The sequence below is a fragment of the Bos taurus genome, chromosome 7, assembly GCF_002263795.3.
Source record: "Bos taurus isolate L1 Dominette 01449 registration number 42190680 breed Hereford chromosome 7, ARS-UCD2.0, whole genome shotgun sequence".
Lineage (NCBI taxonomy): Eukaryota > Metazoa > Chordata > Mammalia > Artiodactyla > Bovidae > Bos > Bos taurus.
In genome coordinates, this window is record NC_037334.1 from 14,939,037 (window position 1) to 14,962,311 (window position 23,275).

Sequence of the window (23,275 nt, forward strand, 5' to 3'; positions counted from 1 at the left end):
CCGGACTCTAAGAACTCCATTACATTGAGCTTGGGCGACCGCAGCCACACATTTTCATATATCCCTACCCCCGCTTTGATACTGGGATAAAAGGCTGCGTTGCAGCCTAGGGCCAGGATTATCTCAGATTAAAGGGCGCAGGGCGGAGGACAGGGAGAATGGAAGGAGATTCAGCCACTTGAGTGAAGGGCGCCTATTCCAGATTCCCCCCAACCAAGCAGGCCTTTGTGGGGGCGCTGGAGAGAAAGGAGTAAAGGTCTTTAAATGGGTGGGGTGTGGGGGATTCCCCGGCCCCGGGAAGGGGTGGGGCCATCCAGACAAAAGCGCCCGCCCGCTGCCGCCCCTCCCCCTCACGGTCCATTCAAACCCGCGAGTAGGCGGGCGAGGGCGGGGGAGTCCCCCTTTCCTCCTCCTCTTCCAACCCTGGCAGTTCAGCATCACAGCGGCCGTCAAGGCCCGGGTACGCGCGCGCACGGACCTACATCCCAGCGGGGCTCCCGATCTCACACATACACACACACACACACACACACGCACACACACACACACCGGCAAACAAAGGGGCTGGACACCCTGGTCCCCTCCCGCCCCCCAGGCCGGAGAGGGCGGGGCATCCCCTCCCCAGCCCCCCTGCAAGGTAAGCTTTGGACTATGACTGCGGCCGGGAGGGGGACCTGGCGCCCGGGAGGGAGGGGCTCCGGGCGGGGAGGGGGGAATTCCATCGCCCCCCAAGAAAGTCAGGGCCCCCCACGTAGCCGGTTGAGGGCTGCAGGCTGGCCTCCAGGCTGAGGGTGTATAGGGAGGACCCCGAATCGGGATTCCCGTGTAGGCTCGGGGAGGGGGGAGCGGGGGGGGGGCGGGGGGTGTCTCTACCTAGCTTCGGAGACTGGAGTTGCCTGGCCCCAACGAATCAGGGTGCCAGGAGCCCCAGCTCCCAGAATTGGGGACAGGGCGCCGGAAGCTCCCCCATCAGCTCCAGGCTTTTACTAATCTCCTACCAACACAGCATCTCCACTCCTGGGGACTGAGACAGATACCCCTGAGTTGCTTCGCACTGTCCCTCGCCCTCCCAACCACCCACCTCCCATCAGCGCATCTCCAGCTGGATGTGTGGTATCTCTCGGGTGGGGGTGGGGGGCTGGGAATGCTCCTCTGGGCTCCCAAGCTTCCTCTGCTGCATCTCACAGCCACACACTGCTTAGCTGCGGTTGTGGGACTGGGCAAACGGCTTTGCCTTCCTGAGCCTCAATTTCCTCATCTGCAAAGTGGGTAATGACTCACCCAGGATTAGGGGAGGTCTTGTTTTCGAGTCCACATTAGTCCGTCATTTATTTTCAAGCTCACTCCACACGTATTTCCCAAGTGCCTACTGTATGTCAGGGCCCTGTGGCTGGGTGGTCAGACTACAGCAACCAAAGAGACAAGCTGGGTCCTGGCTTGGCTGACCCTGGAGACTGCTGAGGGAGCAAGATCAATATGTGAACAGAGAAACCCCTCAGTGATTTTAGACAGTGAAGACTAAAATTCCATGAGGCATGGAGAGTGATTTCAGGGGAGGGTGTCCAAGATTCAATGAGATTTTATGGTTTGTATCTGCCTTCATCATTCACTTTCTGCTCCACGGGGGCAGGGCCGGTCTAGAAGAGTACCTGGTACACAATAGGTGCATAATAAATGTTGAATTAATTAAAGAGGGAATTTGATTGAAACTATTTTCATAGTGCTTTAGGTCAGGTAGGAGGCTAGTCATGAACCAACCCATCCTGTCTCCCATGTTACAGATGAGGCAAGTGAGTCCCTTAGACCCAGAAAAGGGGAAAGATGTCATCAAAGGCAGTACAGGAAGTTGATGGGATGTTGTCATTCCCATACAAGTGAGGATGGCTGAAGAGATGGTTGTGAACAGCCAAGAATGGAAGAGAATAGAGACCAGACTTGAGCACAGGTCCCTCCAGGAACCCATGACATCTATCAGCCCCTCTCTCCTCATACCACACAGACACAGCCCTATGTTCATCCACTGAAAGGATATTTACTCAGTGTCTACTATGTACCCAGTGCTCAGGACACAGCAGTGAACAGATCAAAACCCCCTACCCCCATGGAGCTGACATTTAGTAATCAGTGAAGAAACAACAACATAAATATATAACAACAAACTGTGCTTCCCCGGTGGCTCAGCAGTAAAGAATCCGCCTGCAACTCAGGAGGTACAGGAGACAGTTTCCATCCCTGGGTAAGGAAGATCCCCTGGAGGAGGAAATGGCAACCCACTCCAATATTCTTGACTGGAGAATTCCACGGACAAAGGAGCCTGATAGGCTGCAGTCCAGGGGTCAAAAAGAATGGAACCTGATTGAGCAACTGAATTGTTCAGTTCACAATTCAATTCACAAAAGAGAAAAATTGAGGAGTCCACTTTGAGATGGGTATCCAGGAAGACCTCCCAGAAGAGTTGTATTACTTCTCAAACACACACACACACACACACACACACACACACTTTGATCCAGACAAACGTTGTCACGCAAACACCATATACAGGTTGGAGAACCAAAAGTGCCTGAGGCTGCATAGATACTGGGTGGCTGTGCAAAGATCTGAACCCAGAATCCACATTTCTGACCAGTGTAAGATTCTGCATCCATATGTAGGCACCCTCCTCACATGTGTGCATGCACACACACACACACACACACACACACACACAGAGCCAGCCTTATGCCCACATAGACTGATGTGGTATCACTTTGTCACATACACACACTCCTGGCAAGTATGATCTGCTTTCATCTACACAATACTCAGACTCCCAGAGAGTTCTACCTGTCCAGTTGCAAACGGACAGCCATGTACAAAGTCTCATGTTCACATACATGCATTTGCACACACATATGCCCCATGGGGAGGGGGTGGAGCTGAGAGTCCTTCCCAGCTCCAAGGCATGGAGCTTGGGTAGTCACTGTCCCTCCTTAGGCCTGAATGATCTGGGCAAGCTGCAGACAAGGGCATTCATCGTCATTTCCATCCCTCTCTGGCCACCCATCGCCATGTCCTCCTGAAGGTGGTGGGGGCTGGGTGAAGCCAGTGCTTCTGTCAGGCCAGGCCAGGAGCCCTGAGCAGCTGGATGAGTCAAGAGGCCCTCCTCAGCCTGAGCCTACTTGGCCATCTGGACCCCCTCCCCAGTGGGCTGCTGCCCAGGATTGGGGGAAGGCAGGTTTAGCGGCTCCCCCACCTCCTGGGCACTCAAGCCAATTTCTGAGGACCTGCCTCCCATGCCCAGGTTTCTGCCAGGGCTGATTTCTACAAAGATGCACAAGTGTCCAGGCAGTGGTGGCGTGTGTGTGTCTCCACCTCCGCCCCCTGGCCTCCTCCACTCCTTCCTTCATTCCACAAATTCTTGAGCACCTACCATGGGCTGTTCTGGGCACTGAGGATACAGCCAGAATCAGCTGCATAATTTTGCAGAGCCCAGGACCAGATGAAAATGCAAGACCCCAGTTTAAAATTATTATTATTAAGGGATTTCTCTGGCAGTCCAGTGGCTAAGACTCTGAACTTCAAATGCAGGGAGAGTAGATTCGATCCCTGGTTGGGGAACTAAGACCCCACATGCTGAGTGGCCAAAAATTATTTTTTAATTAAAAAAAAATTTTAATGTAAGACTTTAGACCACGACAAGACCATGACAGTAGCACATTAAACCTTCTAAGCATGGGGCCCTGTGTGACTGCTCAGGTCATGTGTCCATGATGCTGGCCTTAGAACAAGACAGAAAAATCCCCTGACCTCATGGAACTAAGGGGTAGGGCAAGCAAAAACAGAAATATATAATACCCCAGGGGTGATGAATGCTGAGGAGAGAAACAAACCTGAGTGAGAGGCAGAAGGAGATGGGGTAGGGGGAGACATCCATGTCGGAAGGCCTCTGAAAAGAGGTAACTTTGAGCAGAGAGGTGAAGGAGATAAGGGAGTCCAGTGGTTTTATTCATCCACTCAAGAGGCATTTGTTGAGCACCTACTCTCTACCAGCATTGTCCAAGATCCTGAAGATTTAGCAGGGGACAAAACAGACCAACATATTGACCTCATGTCTTAATCAAAAGACAGGCAATAGCTAATAAAAGGATAGGTAAATTATATATCTTGTTAGAATGTCATAATTCTAAAACAAAATTAAGGCAGAGTCAGGGAGATTGGAGGTGGGAAGAGCACAGAATATCTGAGGGTGGTTTTCCAGGGGAGGGGAGATCAAGCGCAAAGGCCCTAAGATCAAAATATGCTCAAAGTGTTTGAGGAACAGGGAGGAGGCCAGTGGGATGAGGGGGAGGATGGGAGGAATCTCTGTTAATGTGCTGCTAAGTCGCTTCATTCGTGTCCAATTCTTTGGGACCCTATGGTCTGTAGCCCTCCAGGCTCCTCTGTCCATGGGATTCTCCAGGCAAGAATACTGGAGTAAGCTGCCATGCCCTCCTCCAAGGGATCTTCCTGGCCCAGTGATCGAACCGGCATCTCTTATGTCTCCTGCACTGGCAGGAGGGTTCTTTATCACTAGAGTCACCTGGGAATATGTCTATAGCTCCACTGAATCAACAACAGTGATAATATTATTATGATAGTGGCTACTGTTCCATGAGCACATACTAGGAACCAGGCACTGTGCTCAGAAACTTACATGCATTACTTCACTTCATCTTCACAACAACCTCCTCAGGTAGGTAGGAATATTATCCCCATTTTACGACGGAAACTGAAGATCAGCAAACAAGCTCAAAGAGGCTGGGAAGCTTGCCCCCAGATACACAGCTAATGAGGAGTGGTACAGTCAGGATTTGAATACAGGTCAATGTTAACACTGGAGCCGAAGCCTGGTCCTTACTACGTGACCCTTTCTCTGCCTGTCTGAGCATATGTGTCTGGTCTGTCTGCATACAGAAGAGAGGGTGCCTCTTTCTCTTTATGCTAATTTGTTCCCTCACTTATTCTTTCAGCATTCACTGAGACTATGTGCAGGGGACCACGATGAATGCGTACCATTTCTTGCCCTCACAGAGCTGTAGTGGGGAATAAAAATATAACCTCAAATGATGAGTGCTTTAATAGGGGCAGAATAAGCAGCAGTGGGAGCCCAGAACACCGACTGATTGAGTCTGGTCGAGAAGTGAAGGTGACCATTGAACAATATTCATACATACATCCATTTGTTCAACAGCTGTCTGTCATGAGCTTGCCTGGTGCTAAGTGCTGCATGGGTAAGATGATGTTTATATTCATTTCTACCAGTTGACATTGAACTGAAGTGCTAGAGCTAGAGCTATAGGGCAAGAAAAAGTAATAAGAGCCAAGGTAGGGAGTAATGTGGCCAGTCCATAGTAGACTTTCTAGGAACTTAATAAATATGCTCTTGAGTCCTCAAAATAATAACCCGACATTGAACAAAAACTTAGTAAGAGACTACTATGTTCCAGATTCAGTTCTAGGCACCGGGCATATAGTAATTAATAAAACAGATAAAATATTTTTGTCCTCCTGCAGCTGATATTCTGGGGTAGAACAAGACCAACAGTACATGTAATAAGTAAATTACATAGTACGTATTTAGGTGATAAATTCTATGAAAAAAATACAGCAGGATAAGAAAATTCAGGAATCCTGAGGGGCTAGCAACTTTAAACAGCAGTGGGGAGGCGAGAAATACTGAAAAGGTGAGATGTTACGAAGACCTGAAGGATGTGAGGGACCTGTGGATATTTAAGGCAGAGGGAACAGAAAGTGCAAAGGCTCTGAGGTTAGAGAATGCCAAGTGTGTCCAGAAGCAGTCAAGGGGCCAGTGTAGATGGAGCAGAGTGAGCCTAGGGGAGAGTGGGAGGAATGAGGACAGAGACGTTATGCAGGACTCTGTGAGCCTCTTGTTGAGGACTTTGATGTCTCCTCTGAAGAAGGTGAAAGCCATGGAGGGCTCTGAGCAGAGGAGGGTCACGATCTGATGTGGATTCTAATGGGCTCCCACAGGTTCAGATACTTTGGCCACCTGATGCAAAGAGCCGACACACTGGAAACGCCTGATGCTGGGAAAGACTGAGGGCAGGAGGAGAAGTGGGTGACAGAGGATGACATGTAGTTGGATGGCATCACCGACACAATGGACATGAATTTGAGCAAACTCTGGGAAATGGTGAAGGACAGGGAACCCTGGTGGGCTGCAGTCCATGGGATCGCAAAGGATCAGACAGGACTTAGCGACTGAACAGCAGCAGGCTCAGATGTCAATAGCATTTATTAAGCAATTACTGAGTGCCAGTTCTTCAAGAATTCAATATGGTCTGATTTCATTTCTGGAGATGGCAATGGCACCCCACTTCAGTACTCTTGCCTGGAAAATCCCATAGACGGAAGAGCCTGGTAGGCTGCGGTCCATGGGGTCGCTAAGAGTCGGAGACGACTGAGCGACTTCACTTTCACTTTTCACTTTTCACTTTCATGCACTGGAGAAGGAAATGGCAACCCACTCCAGTGTTCTTGCCTGGAGAATCCCAGGGACGGCGGAGCCTGGTGGGCTGCCGTCTCTGGGGTCGCAGAGTCGGACACGACTGAAGCGACTTAGCAGCAGATCTCATTTCATTCTCATATAGAACCTGTAAGAATTATCATTCCATTTCACAGAGGTGAAACAGGCTCAGAGAGTTTAATGCACTGACCTACGGCCACACAGCCATAATTTGCAGCGCCTGGGTGCAAAGGTAGAGCGAGCCAGGCTTCCCCTTCCCCAAGCTTTTAGATAGGGATTGCCGGCAGCAGAGCGCACTTTTCACCGGGAGTTGCGTCTGTGTCCCTGTCTGTCTGTTTCTATTTCCACGCGTCCCTGTCTGTCTCCGCGAGCCTCTGCCTGCGCGTCCCCCATCTGTGCCCAAACCGCCGTCTCGCTGCGCCCGGCCCCCGCACATCGGAGCTATTTCGGGTTTAGGCATAAAATCCCAACAGCTCGGAGGAGACGCTTCCTCCGGCCCCCAGCTCAGACCACGCGCCACACGTGGCCGGCTCTGGGAGCTCCCGGTCTTCTCTGAGGGATCCCCAGGCTGGGGAAGCCCCCGCAGGAGGACCGGTGGGGGCTGGGGCGACCCGGGCCCGAGGCTCCCGGCCCCCCAGTGGCCAATCTAGGCATTGACACTGTTCAGAGCCCGGCCGTGCGTCAGCTGTTGCTCTGGCAACATGCGTGTGACGTCACCAACAGGCAGTGCGTCAGTCACCCGCTGACGTCACGCCCCGGGAGAGGCAATTGGCAAGGTGCGGAGGTGGATTCCATGCTCAGCCCGCAGGGGGAGCCCCAGGGCGCTGATGGTAGACGCCTTTGGCCTGGTCCTGTAGGAGGCACTAGCCGGGGCATGACATGGAGCACCCGAGGCACGCTAGTTTGGCGAAATGAAGAGGAGTCGCAGTGTCCTGTCGGTGGCCGGAACCGGGGACGAGGTGCGAGAGGCGGGGCGGGGCTGGGGACGAGGTTTGGGTTGGGTTGGGGGTCGGGAGCCCCCTAGTGACCACAGCTGCTCACTAAGCCTGGCCCTACTTCCTCGAGGCATCAAGTCTTGTCCCCTCGTGCCTCAGTTTACTCCCTTGACTTCATTATTCTGCTGCTGCCCGGATTAAGAGGCTCTTAGCCCAGGGTTAGAAGGCAGGGCCTTCCAGGGGTTTTCCCAATAGGGAGAGGATTGTAGGGTGGGTGCGGAGAGTTGCTGGGGCTGAAGGTCTTTAGGGTCTCAGATGTAAGGAAGGGAGGAGGCCACATACATTTAAGAGGCTTCGTAGACGTGGAGGGTGGTGATGTGTTAGAAAGGTTTCGTGGTGAGGACGGACTACAGGCATGAGGCCCCAGAAGCCCCAGGATGGAGACATCAAAAGGGAACCCCACAAAAATTATGACTGAGAAAGGGCACCTTTCAAATGTAAGAGCTGGGGACGCCCCCTCTGTGAGAGGGATGCTAAAATGGGAGCGGGGCACAGAAGCCTTAATACCCATAGGCGCCTCTCTCAGATGGCCAGGGAGGCACGTTACTGCGGGGAGGAGCTCAGAGCTGCCTGACCAGGCTGTACCCCTATCCCGCCCTTGTCTCACCTCAGAGGCCTCGAGAGACCCCCGAGCCGGGCCGAGCCAACATGCTGGGGGCTGACCTCCGACGCCCTCGCCGACGCCTCTCCACGGGTCCAGGCCTAGGCTGGGCTGAGCCTGAGCCCTTGGACCCTGGGGTCCCTCTGCCTCCTCGGCCCACCACTCTGCCGCTGCTGATCCCTCCGCGAATTTCCATCACCAAAGCTGACAGGTAGGCGGGAGGTGGACCGGGCTGGGAGGTGGGATGGAGGAACAGGGCCAGCTGGGCTAATTCCAGCCACCAGCCCTTTCCTTTGCTCCAGGCTCCTGGCTTCCTGAGTTGTGCAAAACCAGCTGAAAGTTCTCCTGGAGCTTGGTGGATCAGGTTGTGACATCCCACCGCCCCCAAGTGGCACCTCTTGCAGGCTTTAGAGGAACCCCTTCTTCCATTTTGCAGCTGCCTCCGCCAGCAAGGAGCAGGGTTTTAGAAAGGTTTTGGACCCTCCAGTCTGCAAGAATGCTCCCATAAGCAGAAAGCTGGGACAGGTTAGGGAGTACACGTCCCACCAATCCGTGTGCACCTCTATTTCCCTTTCTAAGAGGATGTCGTTTCTTCAAGGCGTTAAAAGGGGATAGTGGGACACTGCAGGCGGTCTGGACTGGCATTTTTCTTTCTTCTGAGCCTAGCTTCACACTGAACTTCCTTGCTCTTTCTCATCTGGGGTCCTCAGAGGGTACTTCAACCCTCCTCTTGGCCCAAGGATGAATTTGAAAGCCAGACGACTGAGCTAGTCCTGGCTGCTGGCGGGCCCTGTCCCCACTGCCCTCCTCGGGCCACTGTTTTCTGCAGCCTCAATCTCCCCACCCACCCCTTTGTCTACTCAAAGGGCTCCAGGGTCTCTGCTTGGATCATGCTACAATGATTCATTTCCAGATGAGGGAAGAAGTGACTGTCATTCTCCTCTCCAAATGGCTTAATGAACCCCCCACCCCAACTCCAAATCCCTCTAGCCTCCTTCAGGCCACAGATCCAGTGACCTGCTCTGGCCCACTGCCTTGGGCCTTCCTTTTTCTGCCACCCCCGCTGTGACCTGACCCCCCCACACACACCATTTACCCCACTCTGAGCTTTGGCCAATCCAACAATACCCCTGACCCCAAGAATTTGGTCCAACCCAAGACCCTCAAGTGATCTGGGGAGGAATCACAGCCCTTGTGAATTCCCTAGAAGCTTTTTTTGGGTATGCACTTGTGGGGAGGGTCCCCGAGAGAAGTGGGGGACACAGTTCTGGCCTCTGGGACATTCAGCGGCTGCTAATGGCAGGGCGGTTCTAGCTCCGCGTTCGCCCACGCCCGGAGCCCCCTCTGGCAGGGAGAAAAGCGGCTGTGGGGGTTGGAGCTTTCTCTCTCTCTCTCTTTTTTTAATAAGAACAGTGCGGAGGGAGGGCGGTGGCAGACGGCACGGCCTGCCCGGGGGAGCCCTTGAGGGGGGCGCACAGGGGCGCGGCCTGGTTTTGTGGACTGGCTTCCTAGCTCCTTAATCCGGGCGCGCATCGACCGGGGCACGGGCAGGGGATGGGGCACAAGGGTGTGTACACGGCCCTCTGCCCCGCAGCCTCCTTCACCAGGGCTCGGTCCCGGGCCGGGGCGGGGGGAAGGGAGGGCTCTCGGATCCCGCTAGCTCTTTGCTCGCTCGCGCTCGGCGCGGCGCTGGGGGAGGCGGGAGCGTGAGTCACGGCGACTCCCGATTTAGGTGCCGGAAGGGGGGCTCTGCCGGCGGGGGCAGCGGGGAGGAGGCGCGGCTGTTTACTCGCCTGAAAAGGGCACGGGAGTGCGTCCCGCGGCCGCCCGGGACCTGCCTCAGTTTACCTCCTGCAGAAGCGCTTTAGAAGAGGCAGCGACGCACAGAGCGGTGGGCGGGCAGTTGGGGTATCAGCCACCGGGTATCCTTCCGGAGCCACACAGAAACCAAAGGGAAACACCTCAAAGCGGCCCCAGGTCGACCACACACACACACACACACACACACACACACCAACACACGTTGACTCTCTCAGACACCAGTCAGAGGCAGAGTCGAGTGCAAAACTCCGCAAGCGCGGACCGACCACAGTACACACCCAATCGCGTGGGAACACAGGCACAGCTCCCAGGCCACCAGAACAGACCCTGTAGAGGCGCACACCCTCCAAACAGGCAGCACACGTGCACACACTTCCTTCAGACACAGACAGGCACATACACGCACAGCGAAATCCAGATAAACAGGCAGATCGCAGCAGCCAACCACGTGCGCGCACACACTTCGAGCAGACAACGAAAACACAGACAAACCTTCGGAAGAGGCCACGTGCGCGCACATCCCGCCCCGGGCACACACCATCGCCATCCCCTGACCCACCAACAGGAGACTCCCCGAACACCGTCGCAGCCCGCTGCAGGGACCGCGTCCGAGTTACCGGGACCACTCCTCACCAGCTCCCCCTGGCCAGGGGTAGAGGCGAGGACAAGTCCGCACTGGGCTCCGCCCCCACCATGATGGACAGACTGACTGACACACCGGCAACCAGTCGGGTGTCTCCTTCATGATCGGATTAACCGTTTAACTCCTTGGTACCCGTGTGCACCGCGACTAAGGCAGGGAGCTCTGGAGAGAGCCGAGTTCCGGCTCCCCCTCCCCGCGGGGAGCGGGGCTCTGCGTGGGCGGGAAGGGCCCCCTCCTTGGGTGGCTGCCCCCCACTGGCCCGGACGGAGGAGGAGGGGGGCGGTGCTGACAGCCGCGGCGGGCGGGGGGCGGGGAGAGGCGGGACGGGGCGGGGGAGCCTGGGCTGGCTCCGAGCGGGACGCTGAACGCCGAGAGCGCTGCCGAGCATCGAACGGAGAGCCCAGGCGCCGACAGGGAACCTCCGCGCCCGGCCCGGGGGCGATCGGCCCGCAGCGCCCCCGGGTCTCTTCCCGGGACGCCATGGCCCCACCGAGGCCAGGCGCACCTGCGGGACCCCGGGCGCATCAGCTGGCGCGCAGCTGAGCAGGGTTCAGCTGTTTTGGAGAGGCCAGGGCCCCCTAGGGTGCAGGTGGGGGCCAGGGCCATGGAGCCCCCGGCCGTCCCCTCGGAGAGGAGCCTGTCTTTGTCTCTGCCTGGGCCCCGGGAGGGCCAGGCCACCCTGAAGCCGCCCCCCCAGCACCTGTGGCGGCAGCCGCGGACCCCCATCCGTATCCAGCAGCGCGGCTACTCGGACAGCGCGGAGCGCGCGGAGCCCGAACGGCCGCCACATCGGCCCATAGAGCGCGCCGACGCCGTGGACACCGGCGACCGGCCTGGCCTGCGCACATCCCGCATGTCCTGGCCCTCGTCCTTTCACGGCAGCGGCAGCGGCAGCGCGGGCGGAGGCAGCTGCAGGCGGTAAGACTCCGAGCTGCGGACGCGCGCGGAGCGGATAGGCGCGCAGAGAGGACGCAACTCTCTCCACTGACCGCAGGGGGCGCTGTGCTGCGGGTGGGGTCAGTGTGACTGACGGGGACCGAAGGGGAGTTCTGCGGGGGCGTCGAGGACCTGGGCCCCCTGATCGTGCACCGCAAGCGAGGCGTCCAACTGAAGCTGATCCTGGGGTCAACTTAGGAGGCGCCATGCTGCGTGTGTTAACGGGAATCTTAGTTGAAGGCTGCAACTTTAGGTGTCTACGGTGACAGAGCAAGACAACGGCTAGGCTGGGAACCACTTGACCGGGCTTTCCTGGGGGTGCTGTTTTAAGGGCTAGATTCACTGTGTTTGGGGAACTCTGTAGCGGGGGAGGGGGGAATGCCTGCTAGGACCACAATGCTTCCTGCAGACTGGCGAGCTCTGAGTCCTTCTAAAGCCTGCAAGAACCTATTGGGAGCGGGATTCCTGGACTTGCACTGCAGCTGAGGTCAGTAATCTAAAGGGGGCCTCTGAGGGAGCCCTATCTTGGGGGCTGTGCCCTATGTGGGAGTCCCCTCTCAGGGCAGGAATGTTAAGGCTCAGAAGCTGCCTAGAGGGAAGGAGCAGTGTTCAGGGGGCGCATAGTCCCAACATAGGGTGAGGGAGTCCCTGCCTCCTCCAATGACAGTGATGAGGTGTGTTGGGTACCCTCTCATTGACCGGAGTTGGTCATCCAGCTGTTGGGAATGGCCAGCTGTGGCTGCATGCTCTGCCTGGGTTTCTGGGGTCCTGTGACTGTCACAGCATAACTGTGCATGTTTCCAGGATATTGTAGTTTGTGACATGCTGACTACGTGCTCCCAGGACAGTGATTGTTGTCTATGTGACTTGTGTGCTTCAGGGACATGGTGATGGGGTCCCTATGACTGTGTGTTCTTCGGGTCTGTGCTTATATGACTATGTGTTTCTGGTACAGTGACTATGACGGTGACTTCATGTAGCCCTGGGGCACAGTGACTTTGCAGGGTGACTGTGTGTGCTCCTAGGATGCTGTGATTATGACAGCATGGCTGTGCATGTTACTGGAACACTGTCATTGTGACAGCATGGCTGTGTGTGCTCACAGGACGTTGCGATTGTGTCACTGACTATGCGTGCCCATAAGACATGGTGAGTGTCGTAGAGTGACTGTCTGCTCCTGGGACAGTGATTATGACAAGGTGATGGTGTGTCTCTGGGGCAGTGATGGTGACAGACTCAGGACAGACTCCTGGGACCGTCATTAAGACAGAGTGACTGTAGGGCAGTGATTGTGACAGAGTGTCTCTGGGATGCAGTGATGGTTGCCCTGTGATGTGTATACTCCTGGGGGCCATGTGATTGTGTCAACACGACTGTTCGTACCTGGGACACTGTGATTGAGACACTGCTCTAGGATGCTTGCGTGTCCTGTGCCTGGGTGTTGGTGCTCTGACTTTTGGGGTGTGCTTCTGACTGCCTGGCATGCCAAGCTCTAATTACCTAATGTTCCTATGATGCTCTGGTGTCTGACCTTGTGTCCTGGTGACATGTGTGACTCATGGCTTTGACTGCGTGCTTTTTCTGACTCCCATGGGAGTTTGGAACATCACTGGGACAGTCAGATGCAGGCCTCTCCCAGAGTTCCTGAGGGAGGCCCCTCTAGGCTGGGACCCTCCTATTCTGGCCTTCTCTGGGGACCTCCAGCTGGCACCACAGCCTCTAGATCACCCACCCACCTCCATTCGGGGCACACCCCAGCCTCAGCATCCCTGACCCCATCCCAGGAAGCAAGTGTCATGGATCCAGTACTCACAGCCTGCTATTTCCCAGAGGGAATTGAAGGAAAACAAAGCTGGAATCAACAGGAAATGCCAAAGACCAGGGGCAACTTGCCAAACTGGCTCAGGTCACTGTCCTGAGACACCCACAAGGGGGTGGGGTGCAATAGGAACAGAGCGTTATTCCCTTTTTAGGCCCCAGAGATTCCTCCTACCCTGGTCTCTGGGGTGCTGACTCTCTTGGGACAATGACTGAGTGATAATAACCATCATTATCTTAGTGGCGTCCAACTCATAATGGCTTGCTCTTGGGCTCCATGCCGGGAACTTTTCCACATTTCATCTCCAGTGATCCATGAGGTATTCCTGTTGGACACATGGGAAGCAGAGGCCCAGAGGGGCAAAGCCTGTTCTTCTTACCCAGGTTCACACAACCAGGAAATGGCAGAGCTGAAATTCATTCCAACACAGGTCCCCTCTGATTCCTGTGCACCCTGGGCCAAGTGTCTTGGCCTCTCTAAGCCCCAGTTTCCCCATCTGCCTTTCCCCAACTGCCTTGTGGGGGTCATTTGAAAAAGATACATTTATTTATTTTTGGCTGCTTCGAGTCTCAGTTGCAGTGCAAGGACTTCTCTCTCGTTGTGGCTCTTGGGCTTAGTTGCCTATACAGCGTGTGGGATCCCAGTTCCCTGACCAGGGATCAAACCTGTGTCACCTGCATTAGAAGGTGGATTCTTAACCTCTGGACCACCTGGGGTCATTTTTAAAAAAATAATTAATTAATTACTTTGGCTGTGCTGGATCTTAGTTGCAGGATTTGGAATCTAGTTCCCTGACCAGGGATTAAATCCAGCCCCCCTGCGTTGGAAGTGCAGAGTCTTAGCCACTGGCCCACCAGGAAGGTCCCCCGTAGGGCTCATTTTGAGAATTCTGTGAGATTGGGGATGTGTGTAAAGGACTTAACACAGCAAGTGCTTGGTAGACAGTCACTCAGGGACCGGGATTTGGGAGAGGAGCTGGGACCTAGGTAGACCCTGCTCCTCTAGTGTGTGTTAGTTGCTCAGTCATGTCCAGCTCTTTGGGACCCCATGGACTAGCCGACCAGTATCTTCTGTCCACGGAATTCTCCCGGCAAGAATACTGGATTCGGTTGCCATTCCCTTCTCCAGGGGATCTTCCCGACCTAGGGATCAAAACTGGATCTTCTGCCTTGTAGGCAGATTCTTTACCATCTGAGCTACCAGGGAAGCTTGCCCCTCTAGTATGGGAGGGAAAAACAGGAACCTCAACCACATCCCGGCAGGAGGTCAGGTTTCTGTTCCGCTGTGGGCCTGTGCAGCCTCCGGCGACTGCAGGGAGGGCACTGGTGCCAGCGTCCTCCCCCACCCCCAGGCAGAAGGAAGAAGGGGAAACAGAGGCGGCCAGTGGGAACTGCACTCGTTTTAAACGGGCATTCAGCCAGCTCAGTTCCCCAGAAATGGTGCACACACGCGGGATTCCAGTACTACCCACGTTAGAGTTCATGCAACCACTGAAAAAGGGATCCGGAGAGCCCTTTAGACTTGAATCACAGGAACCTCCAAAGAGAGGGCACTCCATCCTCCATCTGAGATGGCATGCGCAACCCCCCTCCAGACCTGGGAATGTAAGAGCCTGCGCTCCCAGCGCCCTGTGGGGCTGAGTCATGGCACCACCACGATCTGTCAAGAAGCAGATGGAGCGGGAGGAAGAGGACTCTGGTGGTGAGGTGGGGGAACTTGTCGGAATTAGGTGCGAGGCCAGCGTAGAGACCCCTTTTGGGTACCTCCAGACGCTCCCTGCCCAGAGGGGCGCTGCCTGGTCCCAGGAAGGGTTGGACGAAGCCGGATTGGGGTCTCTCTCTCTCTGGCCAGTGGTTTCCACTGGGGGCTTCGCCTCCCCCAGTCACTGGCGCCCCCACATCCCTGCGTGTGTTTTGAGAGCAGGTTTCTCCTCGCGCCCCGCCCTCCGCGCGCCCTCTGCTGGGTGACAAGGGAGGCACAGGCTGAGTATGCGCGAGTCCGAACCTGCCCCCGGGACTCTAGTCCCCCAGAGTCCAGCAAAGTCGCCGCCGCCGCCGCCACTGCTGCGGAGCCCCTGGATTATTATTGCATGTTTATTGAGCGCCCGGGAGAGCGGGCGCCAGGCCGGCTGACCGCAGGCTCGTGAGTGAGGTCCTCGCCCACCCGAGGTTGGGACCAGGCTACCACCTCCATCCTCCACCCCGGGCCGAGCGTAGTGGAAACAGCCGCCTGGCGGATGCAGAGGAATTTGGCGGCGAAGTTGAGGACGCAGAGTTCCCGGCTCGCCCCCGCGCGCCTTGGCCCAAGCTGATGTCCATGCGATGGCCTCCTAACACCAACCTGCGTTTTAACTCCCCGCATCTTTGGCTTTTCACGACCAAGATAATCACGATGGTGTGATCACTGACCTAGAGCCAGACATCCTGGAATGTGAAGTCAAGTGGGCCTTAGAAAGCATCACTACGAACAAAGCTAGTGGAGGTGATGGAATTCCAGTTGAGCTATTTCAAATCCTGAAAGATGATGCTGTGAAAGTGCTGCACTCAATATGCCAGCAAATTTGGAAAACTCAGCAGTGGCGACAGGACTGGAAAGGGTCAGTTTTTATTTCCAATCCCAAAGAAAGGCAATGCCAAAGAATGCTCAAACTACCGCACAATTGCACTCATCTCATATGCTAGTAAAGTAATGCTCAAAATTCTCCAAGCCAGGCTTCAGCAATACATGAACGGTAAACTTCCAGATGTTCAAGCTGGTTTTAGAAAAGGCAGAGGAACCAGAGATCAAATTGCCAACATCTGCTGGATCATCGAAAAAGCAAGCGAGTTCCAGAAAAACATCTATTTCTGCTTTATTGACTATGCCAAAGCCTTTGACTGTGTGGATCACAATAAACTGTGGACAATTCTGAAAGAGATGGGAATACCAGACCACCTGACCTGCCTCTTGAGAAACCTATATGCAGGTCAGGAAGCAACAGTTCGAACTGGACATGGAACAACAGACTGATTCCAAATAGGAAAAGGAGTATGTCAAGGCTGTATATTGTCACCCTGCTTATTTAACTTCTATGCAGAGTACATCATGAGAAACGCTGGGCTGGAAGAAGCACAAGCTGGAATGAAGATTGCCGGGAGAAATATCAATAACCTCAGATATGCAGATGACACCACCCTTATGGCAGAAAGTGAAGAGGAACTAAAAAGCCTCTTGATCAAAGTGAAAGAGGAGAGTGAAAAAGTTGGCTTAAAGCTCAACATTCGGAAAACGAAGATCATGGCATCTGGTCCCATCACTTCATGGGAAATAGATGGGGAAACAGTGGAAACAGTGTCAGACTTTATTTTTTTGGGGGGGGGGCTCCAAAATCACTGCAGATGGTAACTGCAGCCATGAAATTAAAAGATGCTTACTCCTTGGAAGAAAAGTTATGATCAACCTAGATAGCATATTGAAAAGCAGAGACATTACTTTGCCAACAAAGGTCCATCTAGTCAAGGCTATGGTTTTCCAGTGGTCATGTATGGATGTGAAAGTTGGACTGTGAAGAACGCTGAGCACCGAAGAATTGATGCTTTTGAACTGTGGTGTTGGAGAAGACTCTTGAGAGTCCCTTGGACTGCAAGGAGATCCAACCAGTCCATTCTGAAGGAGATCAGCCCTGGGATTTCTTTGGAAGGACTGATGCTAAAGCTGAAACTCCAGTACTTTGGCCACCTTATGCGAAGAGTTGACTCATTGGAAAAGACTCTGATGCTGGGAGGGGTTGAGGGCAGGAGGAGAAGGGGACGACAGAGGATGAGATGGCTGGATGGCATCACTGACTCAATTCACGTGAGTGAACTCCGGGAGTTGATGATGGATAGGGAGGCCTGGCGTGCTGCGATTCATGGGGTTGCAAAGAGTCGGACACGACTGAGCAACTGAACTGAACTGAACTGATCTTCGGCTTTGCATTCCTGCCGAGGAAACCGAGAGATAAGTGATTTGCCCAAGGTCAAGGCAGAGCTGAGGTTAAAAACCAAGTCTCCGAGACTCCAGACCAGTAGCTAAGATTCAGATTGTAGCCCTAACCGCTGACTCGCTGTGTGACCTTGGACCAGCATCACGGCTCTCTGTGCCTCAGTTTCCTATTCCGTAAACAGGGGCTGAAAAAGATCTGCCCTGGGTAGATCTGAGTAGGGCTGTGGTAAGGCTGAGCTGGCTGACAGTGGGGCCATGCAGTTTGGAGCTGGTGTTTTGAGAACTTGCACTTCCTCAAAACGCACTTCCTCAGTAGAGAGAGAGAAAGGGGGCATCCCCCAAACCTCAAACCCTGGCTGCCAGGGTGCCCCCTTGCTGACCAGCAAGCTCCTCTGAATTGGAAGAAACTAGGGCCTTGGGGAACTGCAGATTTCAGGGTGAGGAGAGAGTTGGGGGGGGGTACATGAGAGCCTGCTGTTTTCTTACTCCTAAGAGCCCAAATCCAGCCTTTGCCCTTGGCTTGCTGTGTGACCTCAGTAAAGGATTTCCCTTGTCTGAGCCTCAGTTTCCTCATCTGCAACAGGGCCATTCATTTCACAAACACTGATTGAGCATCTTCAGGCTGTGGTGAAGAATGCGATGGACCCAGTCCTGCCATCCTGGAGTTCTCAGACTAGCCAGTGAGGAGGAAATTGCACAGAAAGGCATTCAGTAATTTCAGATGGTGACCATGGGACAGGAAGAGAAGAGGGACCCTGAAGTCAGGGAAGATCTCTTTCAGGAAGTGACTTTTGAGCAGAGACCTAAATGAAGTGAGAGAAGATGCTATGAGGGTAACAAGCAGAGGGAACAGCAAAGGTTCTGAGGTAGGAACCTGTTTTACATGCTGGAGGAAAAGCATGGAGGGCAGGTGTGACTGGCACAGAGCGAGCAAGGGGTGCTGGAAGGAAATGAGGTCGGAGGTGATGGAGCAGCTCATGTAGGGCCTTGTAGGTCAGGGTCAGTGTTGGCTTTAGACCAACCCTTTATTTTATTTATTTTGAATATTATTAATTTCTTTGGCTGTGCTGGGTCTTAGTTGCAACATGTGGGATCTAGTTCCCTGACCAGGGTTTGAAGCCAGGACCCGTGCATTGGGAGCACAGACTTTTAGCCACTAGACCACCAGGGAAGTCCCTAGACCTCAGTTTATATCTGACTTCCTAGGAAAGATCAAAGGGCTGGAAGGAAACTGAACCATGAAGGCCCTGTTGGGCAGAATTCCAGTCTCCGAATCAGACAACTCAGCACATAATTGAGGGAATTCCCTGGTGGTCCAGCAATTAGGATTTGGTGCATTCACTGCTAGGGACAAGGGTTCGATCCCTGGTGGGAGAACTAAGATCCTACAAGCTGTGTGGTGTGGTCAAAAAAAAAAAAAATCATAATCAAGCTGTGCTCCTTCCAGGCTGAGTGACTCCTGCCAAGTCACTTCCCTTTCTGGGGCTTGAGCTTCCCTATCTCTCTCTCTCTTTTTAAACACTTATTTTTATTTGGTTTCACCAGGTCTTAGCTGAGGCACACACGATCTTTAGTTGCAGCGTGGGGGATCTAGTACCCTGACCAGGAATCAAACCTGATCCCCCTGCATTGGCAGTGCAGAGTCTTAGCCACTGGATCACCAGGGAATTGGTGGGCTTGACTTCCCCATCTCTGAAATGGGCCTAGTGTGAACCCTATTTTCTCAAAGTCTGGTTTGAAGAATCAGCAAAACAATTCAGGGAACCCTGAGGGCAGGTAAGTATGAAGGCCCTTCCTTTTTGTTTGTACCTGGACTGAAGGGTCCTGGTGGCCAGGGCATGGGTCTTAGTGGGCTTAGAGCAAGAGTTCCAAACCAGGGGCAATCTGCAATGGCTGGGGACATTTTAGTCGTCGTGACTGGGTGTGGGGGCTGCTACTGGCATCTAGTGGGGAGGCGGTAGACTGTCTACTGCTGCTCCTGTCTCATAGGACTGCCCTCCAGGACGAAGAATCATAGGTGCTAAATGTCAATAGTGTCAAGATAGGGAAACCCTGCATTCTCAACAAGGTGACATCACCTCCAGGGGGTGAAATTTGGTTCTTGGAGCGGATGTGTGAAGAAAAGCGTTATGTATAAAGCCTGGATATATACCCAGTATATAAATAGATATACAGCATATCTATGCCATTAACATTATTACATGGAGGAGGCAACTGTGGTGGGGAGGGGAGCATCTAAAAAGACACTCAGAAGGACTTCCCTGGCAGCAACCCACTCCAGTATTCTTGCCTGGAGGATCCCCATGGGCACAGGAGCCTGGCGGGCTATAGTCCATGGGGTTGCAAAGGGTCAGACACGACTGAAGAGACTGAGCACACAGCACCAGGGGTGAAGAATCCACCTGCCAATCCAGAGGACACGAGTTTGATCCTTGGTCCAGGAAGATTCCACATGCCGCAGAGCAACTAAGTCCGTGTGCCACGACTACTGAGCCTGCGATCTAGAGCCTGTGAGCCACGACTACTGAGCCTGTTCTAGAGCCCATGCTCCCCAGCAAGAGCAGCCACCGCAGTGAGAAACCTGTGCGCCCCAAGTAGAGGGTAGCTCCCGCTGACAGCAAGTAAAGAAAGCCAGCCTGTGGCAACGAAGCCCCAGCCCTGCAACAACAACAACAAAAAAAGACTCCATGCTTCCAGTACAGGTGGCATGGGTTCAATTCCTGATCAGGGAACTAAGATCCCACATGCTATGCAGTGTGGCAAAAAAAAAATTTTAATAAATAAAATAAATAAAAAGGCACTCAGGGGGCAGTCATGAAATAAAGAGAGATAGCCACTGACCTAGAGCTGGGCTCAGCCACTCACTGGCTGTGTGACTTTGAGCAGGTTGTTTTTCTCCAAGACTGAGATTTCCCGTCTATAAAATGGGACACTAGTGTCACTTCATGGGCATTTTGTGAGAATTAAATGAGATCATAGCTAGAGGCGGTGAATGCACAGGAAGTATTCTGAAGGTTAGCTGCTATATCATCATTATCATCATAACCATTGTCTATATCCTCTGGTTAGTGGATAGCACGGCTTACGCATTATAAGCTCTCTGTAAATGCTTCTCGGAGAAGGCAATGGCACCCCACTCCAGTACTCTTGCCTGGAAAATCCCATGGATGGAGGAGGCTGGTGGGCTACGGTCCATGGGGTCACTGAGGGTCGGACACGACTGAGCGACTTCACTTTCACTTTTTACTTTCATGCATTGGAGAAGGAAATGGCAACTCACTCCAGTGTTCTTGCCTGGAGAATACCAGGGACGGGGGAGCCTGGTGGGCTGCCGTCTATGGGGTCGCTCAGAGTCGTACATGACTCAAGTGACTTAGCAGCAGCATAAATGTTTCTCCAATAATAATAATCATTACTAGATGGTTCTTTCGGCCATGAGTTCACCATCCTCTTGGCTTGCTAACTTTCCAAATAATGTCGATATTTCTTGCCCCAACAACTCGTCTCTTGATTTACTGGCCCATTGTGTGATGAGGAGTCCAACCTTGGACTTGGGAACACATTTTGGTGTGGGCAGTCATGAGCTTTATTGCCCTGGTGGAGGAATTTTCGGGTAAGGCCCTACCAGCTGCCAGGACCGCTTGTTCTGACGATCAGCCCTTCAAAATTCCCTGAAGTGTCACCGGCTGCCCCAGCACTTGTAGTTGGAGCAAACTCTAAAAAAGAAAAAGTAACTAACATTCAGTGAGTGCTTATTATGTCCAGACACTTCTCTGAGCCTTTTACATGTCCATCCCTGAGGTGTGTCATGTTATTGAACCCATTTTACAGGTGGGGAAACTGAGGCTCCATGAAATGAAGTGACTGGCTCAAGGTCAGATGAATAAGAAATACTGGAGGCCAGACTCAAGCCTACGTAGTCCAGCTTAGTGCCCCTTGACTTGGGAGCCAACAGGTACAAAGGGGAGAGATTCACAGAGATGATTTAGATTTAGAGATTTGCCCCATTTTCTTATTTTAAACTTCTTCCCCTTCCCTAACCCAAAGGAGTCACAGACAGGAGGGGTAGGCATTGGAATTATAACTAGTTAGCTGATTTTCAAGCTTCCCAGGTGGCTCAATATATAAAGAATCTACCTGCCGATGCAGGAGATGCAAGAGACCTGAGTTTGATCCCTGGGTCGGGAAGATCCCCTGGAGAAGGAAATGGCAACCCAGTCCAGTATTCTTGCCTGAAGAATCCCACGGACAGAGAAGCCTGGCGGGCTACAGTCCATGGAGTCGCAGTCCGACATGACTGAAGCGACTGAGCAGAGGCAGAGCTGACTTTATTCAAGAATCTTCACCTCTCTGAGTCTCAGTTTCCTCATCTGTGATAGGGGATAATATGCCACCGCAACAGAGTCACAGTGACTGCACATGCAAACCCACCACCACTGGGCGCCGTAGAAGTCACTGCTGAGGGGAGGTCAAGTTCTTGGAGCCACCTCATGACTGAGGGGGCCCTGATTCTAAAGAATACCTCAGAGAGTCTAAGGAGTAGCAGGACTGGGGAAGCCCTAGTTGTGTCTGGGGACTGTGAGCACACTCAGAGCTTCTAGGGGTCTCTTAAGAGTTATGAGGCATGTCTCGGACACTGTGGGGGGTATTCTGGGGCTGCCCCAAGGATTGTGGATACATCTTGGATTCCAGGGGTAGCACAGGGTTTCAGGACTGTCTTAGGAGCTGTAGAGGAATCTAGTTGTGCCTCTGGGGTCCATGGGGCACCCCAAGATTTTGGTGGCATCCCCATAGTCATGGAAACATCCCCTGAATCCTAAGGCATCCCTGAGTTTATGTTAGGGTCTCAGCACTAGAGGCATCTCAGGGGTGCTGCGGAGCTATGGGGGCGGGAAATCTGAGGGACTGTGGAAACATTCTTGACGTCTGTGAGGGACCCTGGGATTTGGGAGGGCTTCATGGAGATCCGTGGGAATGCTCTAGCTGTGGGGGTTTCTTGGGGTGTTTGGAGGGTCTCGACATGATTCAGGGTTGGTGGGAATGCTCTAGGGGGTTTGGTGGGCATTTGAGAACCATACAGATTGTCCTGGGATCTGAAGGGGTTTCTCCTGGGCTCTCAAAGCACCTCTGATATTTGTGGGTGCATCCTGTGATTCTTGGGGTGCCCTGGGGCGTTGTGGGAATGTCTCAGGAACAAAGAGCAGACGTCAGGGGGCTATGAGAGTGTGTGTGGGTCTATGGGAGTCTCTCAAGGCATCTGGATTTTGTGGCGGAACCCAGGAATTTGGGGGGTATCTCTGGGTTGTGTGGGGACATCTCAGAGATAGTAGGGGCCCTCCCTGGGATAGTGGGGCTCTCAGTCTCAGGCCCCTGAGGTCTGTAGGGCCTCTCAACATCGTGGGAGGTGTGTGTGAGCGCACCCCAGAAATCTAGGGGGCATCCCCAGAGTTTGTAGAGACGCTTCCGGAGATTGTAAGGACGTCAGGGGAACTGCGGGGGCCCCCAGCGTGTGTGGGGTGTCCCCGCCGCGGCCGCGTGGGGGCCCCTGGCCCGCTCCGCCCCAGGGGCGGCCCTAGCGCATAGCCGGAAGGGCCGAGGCGGCCGGGAGGGGAGGGGCCCGTGGGCCCCGGGGTAGGGCGGCCGGCCTGCGTGGGCCGCGCGGGGTGGGCGGCGCTGCTCTCCAGCGCCCGCCGAGGCGGGGCCGCCCCGCGCCGCCCAGGCCATGGCGCGGCCGCGCGGCCTGGGCCGCATCCCTGAACGACAGCTGGAGGCCTTCCCGGCGGCGGCAGCGGCGGCCACCGAGGACGAGGCGTTCCTGCCCGAGCCCCTTGCCCCGCGCGCGCCCCGCCGCCCACGTTCTCCGCCTGCCTCGCCGGTCTTCTTTGCCAGCCCGTCCCCAACTTTCCGCAGGCGCCTTCGACTTCTCCGTGGCTTTCAGGATTTGGGCCGCCAGGCGTGGGCCGGGTAAGTGTGCGCCGGTGGCTGTGGG

At 54.2% G+C, this 23,275-nt stretch overlaps 1 protein-coding gene across 4 annotated transcripts in view; it reads left to right on the forward strand.

Moving 5' to 3' along the window:
- Window positions 1-7,321: 7,321 nt before the first annotated feature.
- PDE4A (phosphodiesterase 4A) overlaps window positions 7,322-23,275 on the forward strand; it is a 44,482-nt gene continuing 28,528 nt past the window's right edge. Inside the window, exons 1-2 of one of the 4 annotated variants that reach the window (XM_024994123.2) lie at window positions 7,322-7,467; window positions 8,116-8,315. In XM_024994123.2, coding sequence (XP_024849891.1) covers window positions 7,420-7,467; window positions 8,116-8,315 — 248 coding nt within the window. In that variant the 5' untranslated portion in view covers window positions 7,322-7,419. Of the gene's footprint in view, window positions 7,468-8,115; window positions 8,316-10,949; window positions 11,487-22,895; window positions 23,251-23,275 lie in introns of those variants that run through there. The other 3 variants (XM_024994122.1, XM_059888095.1, XM_024994124.2) reach the window with 3 other exon arrangements.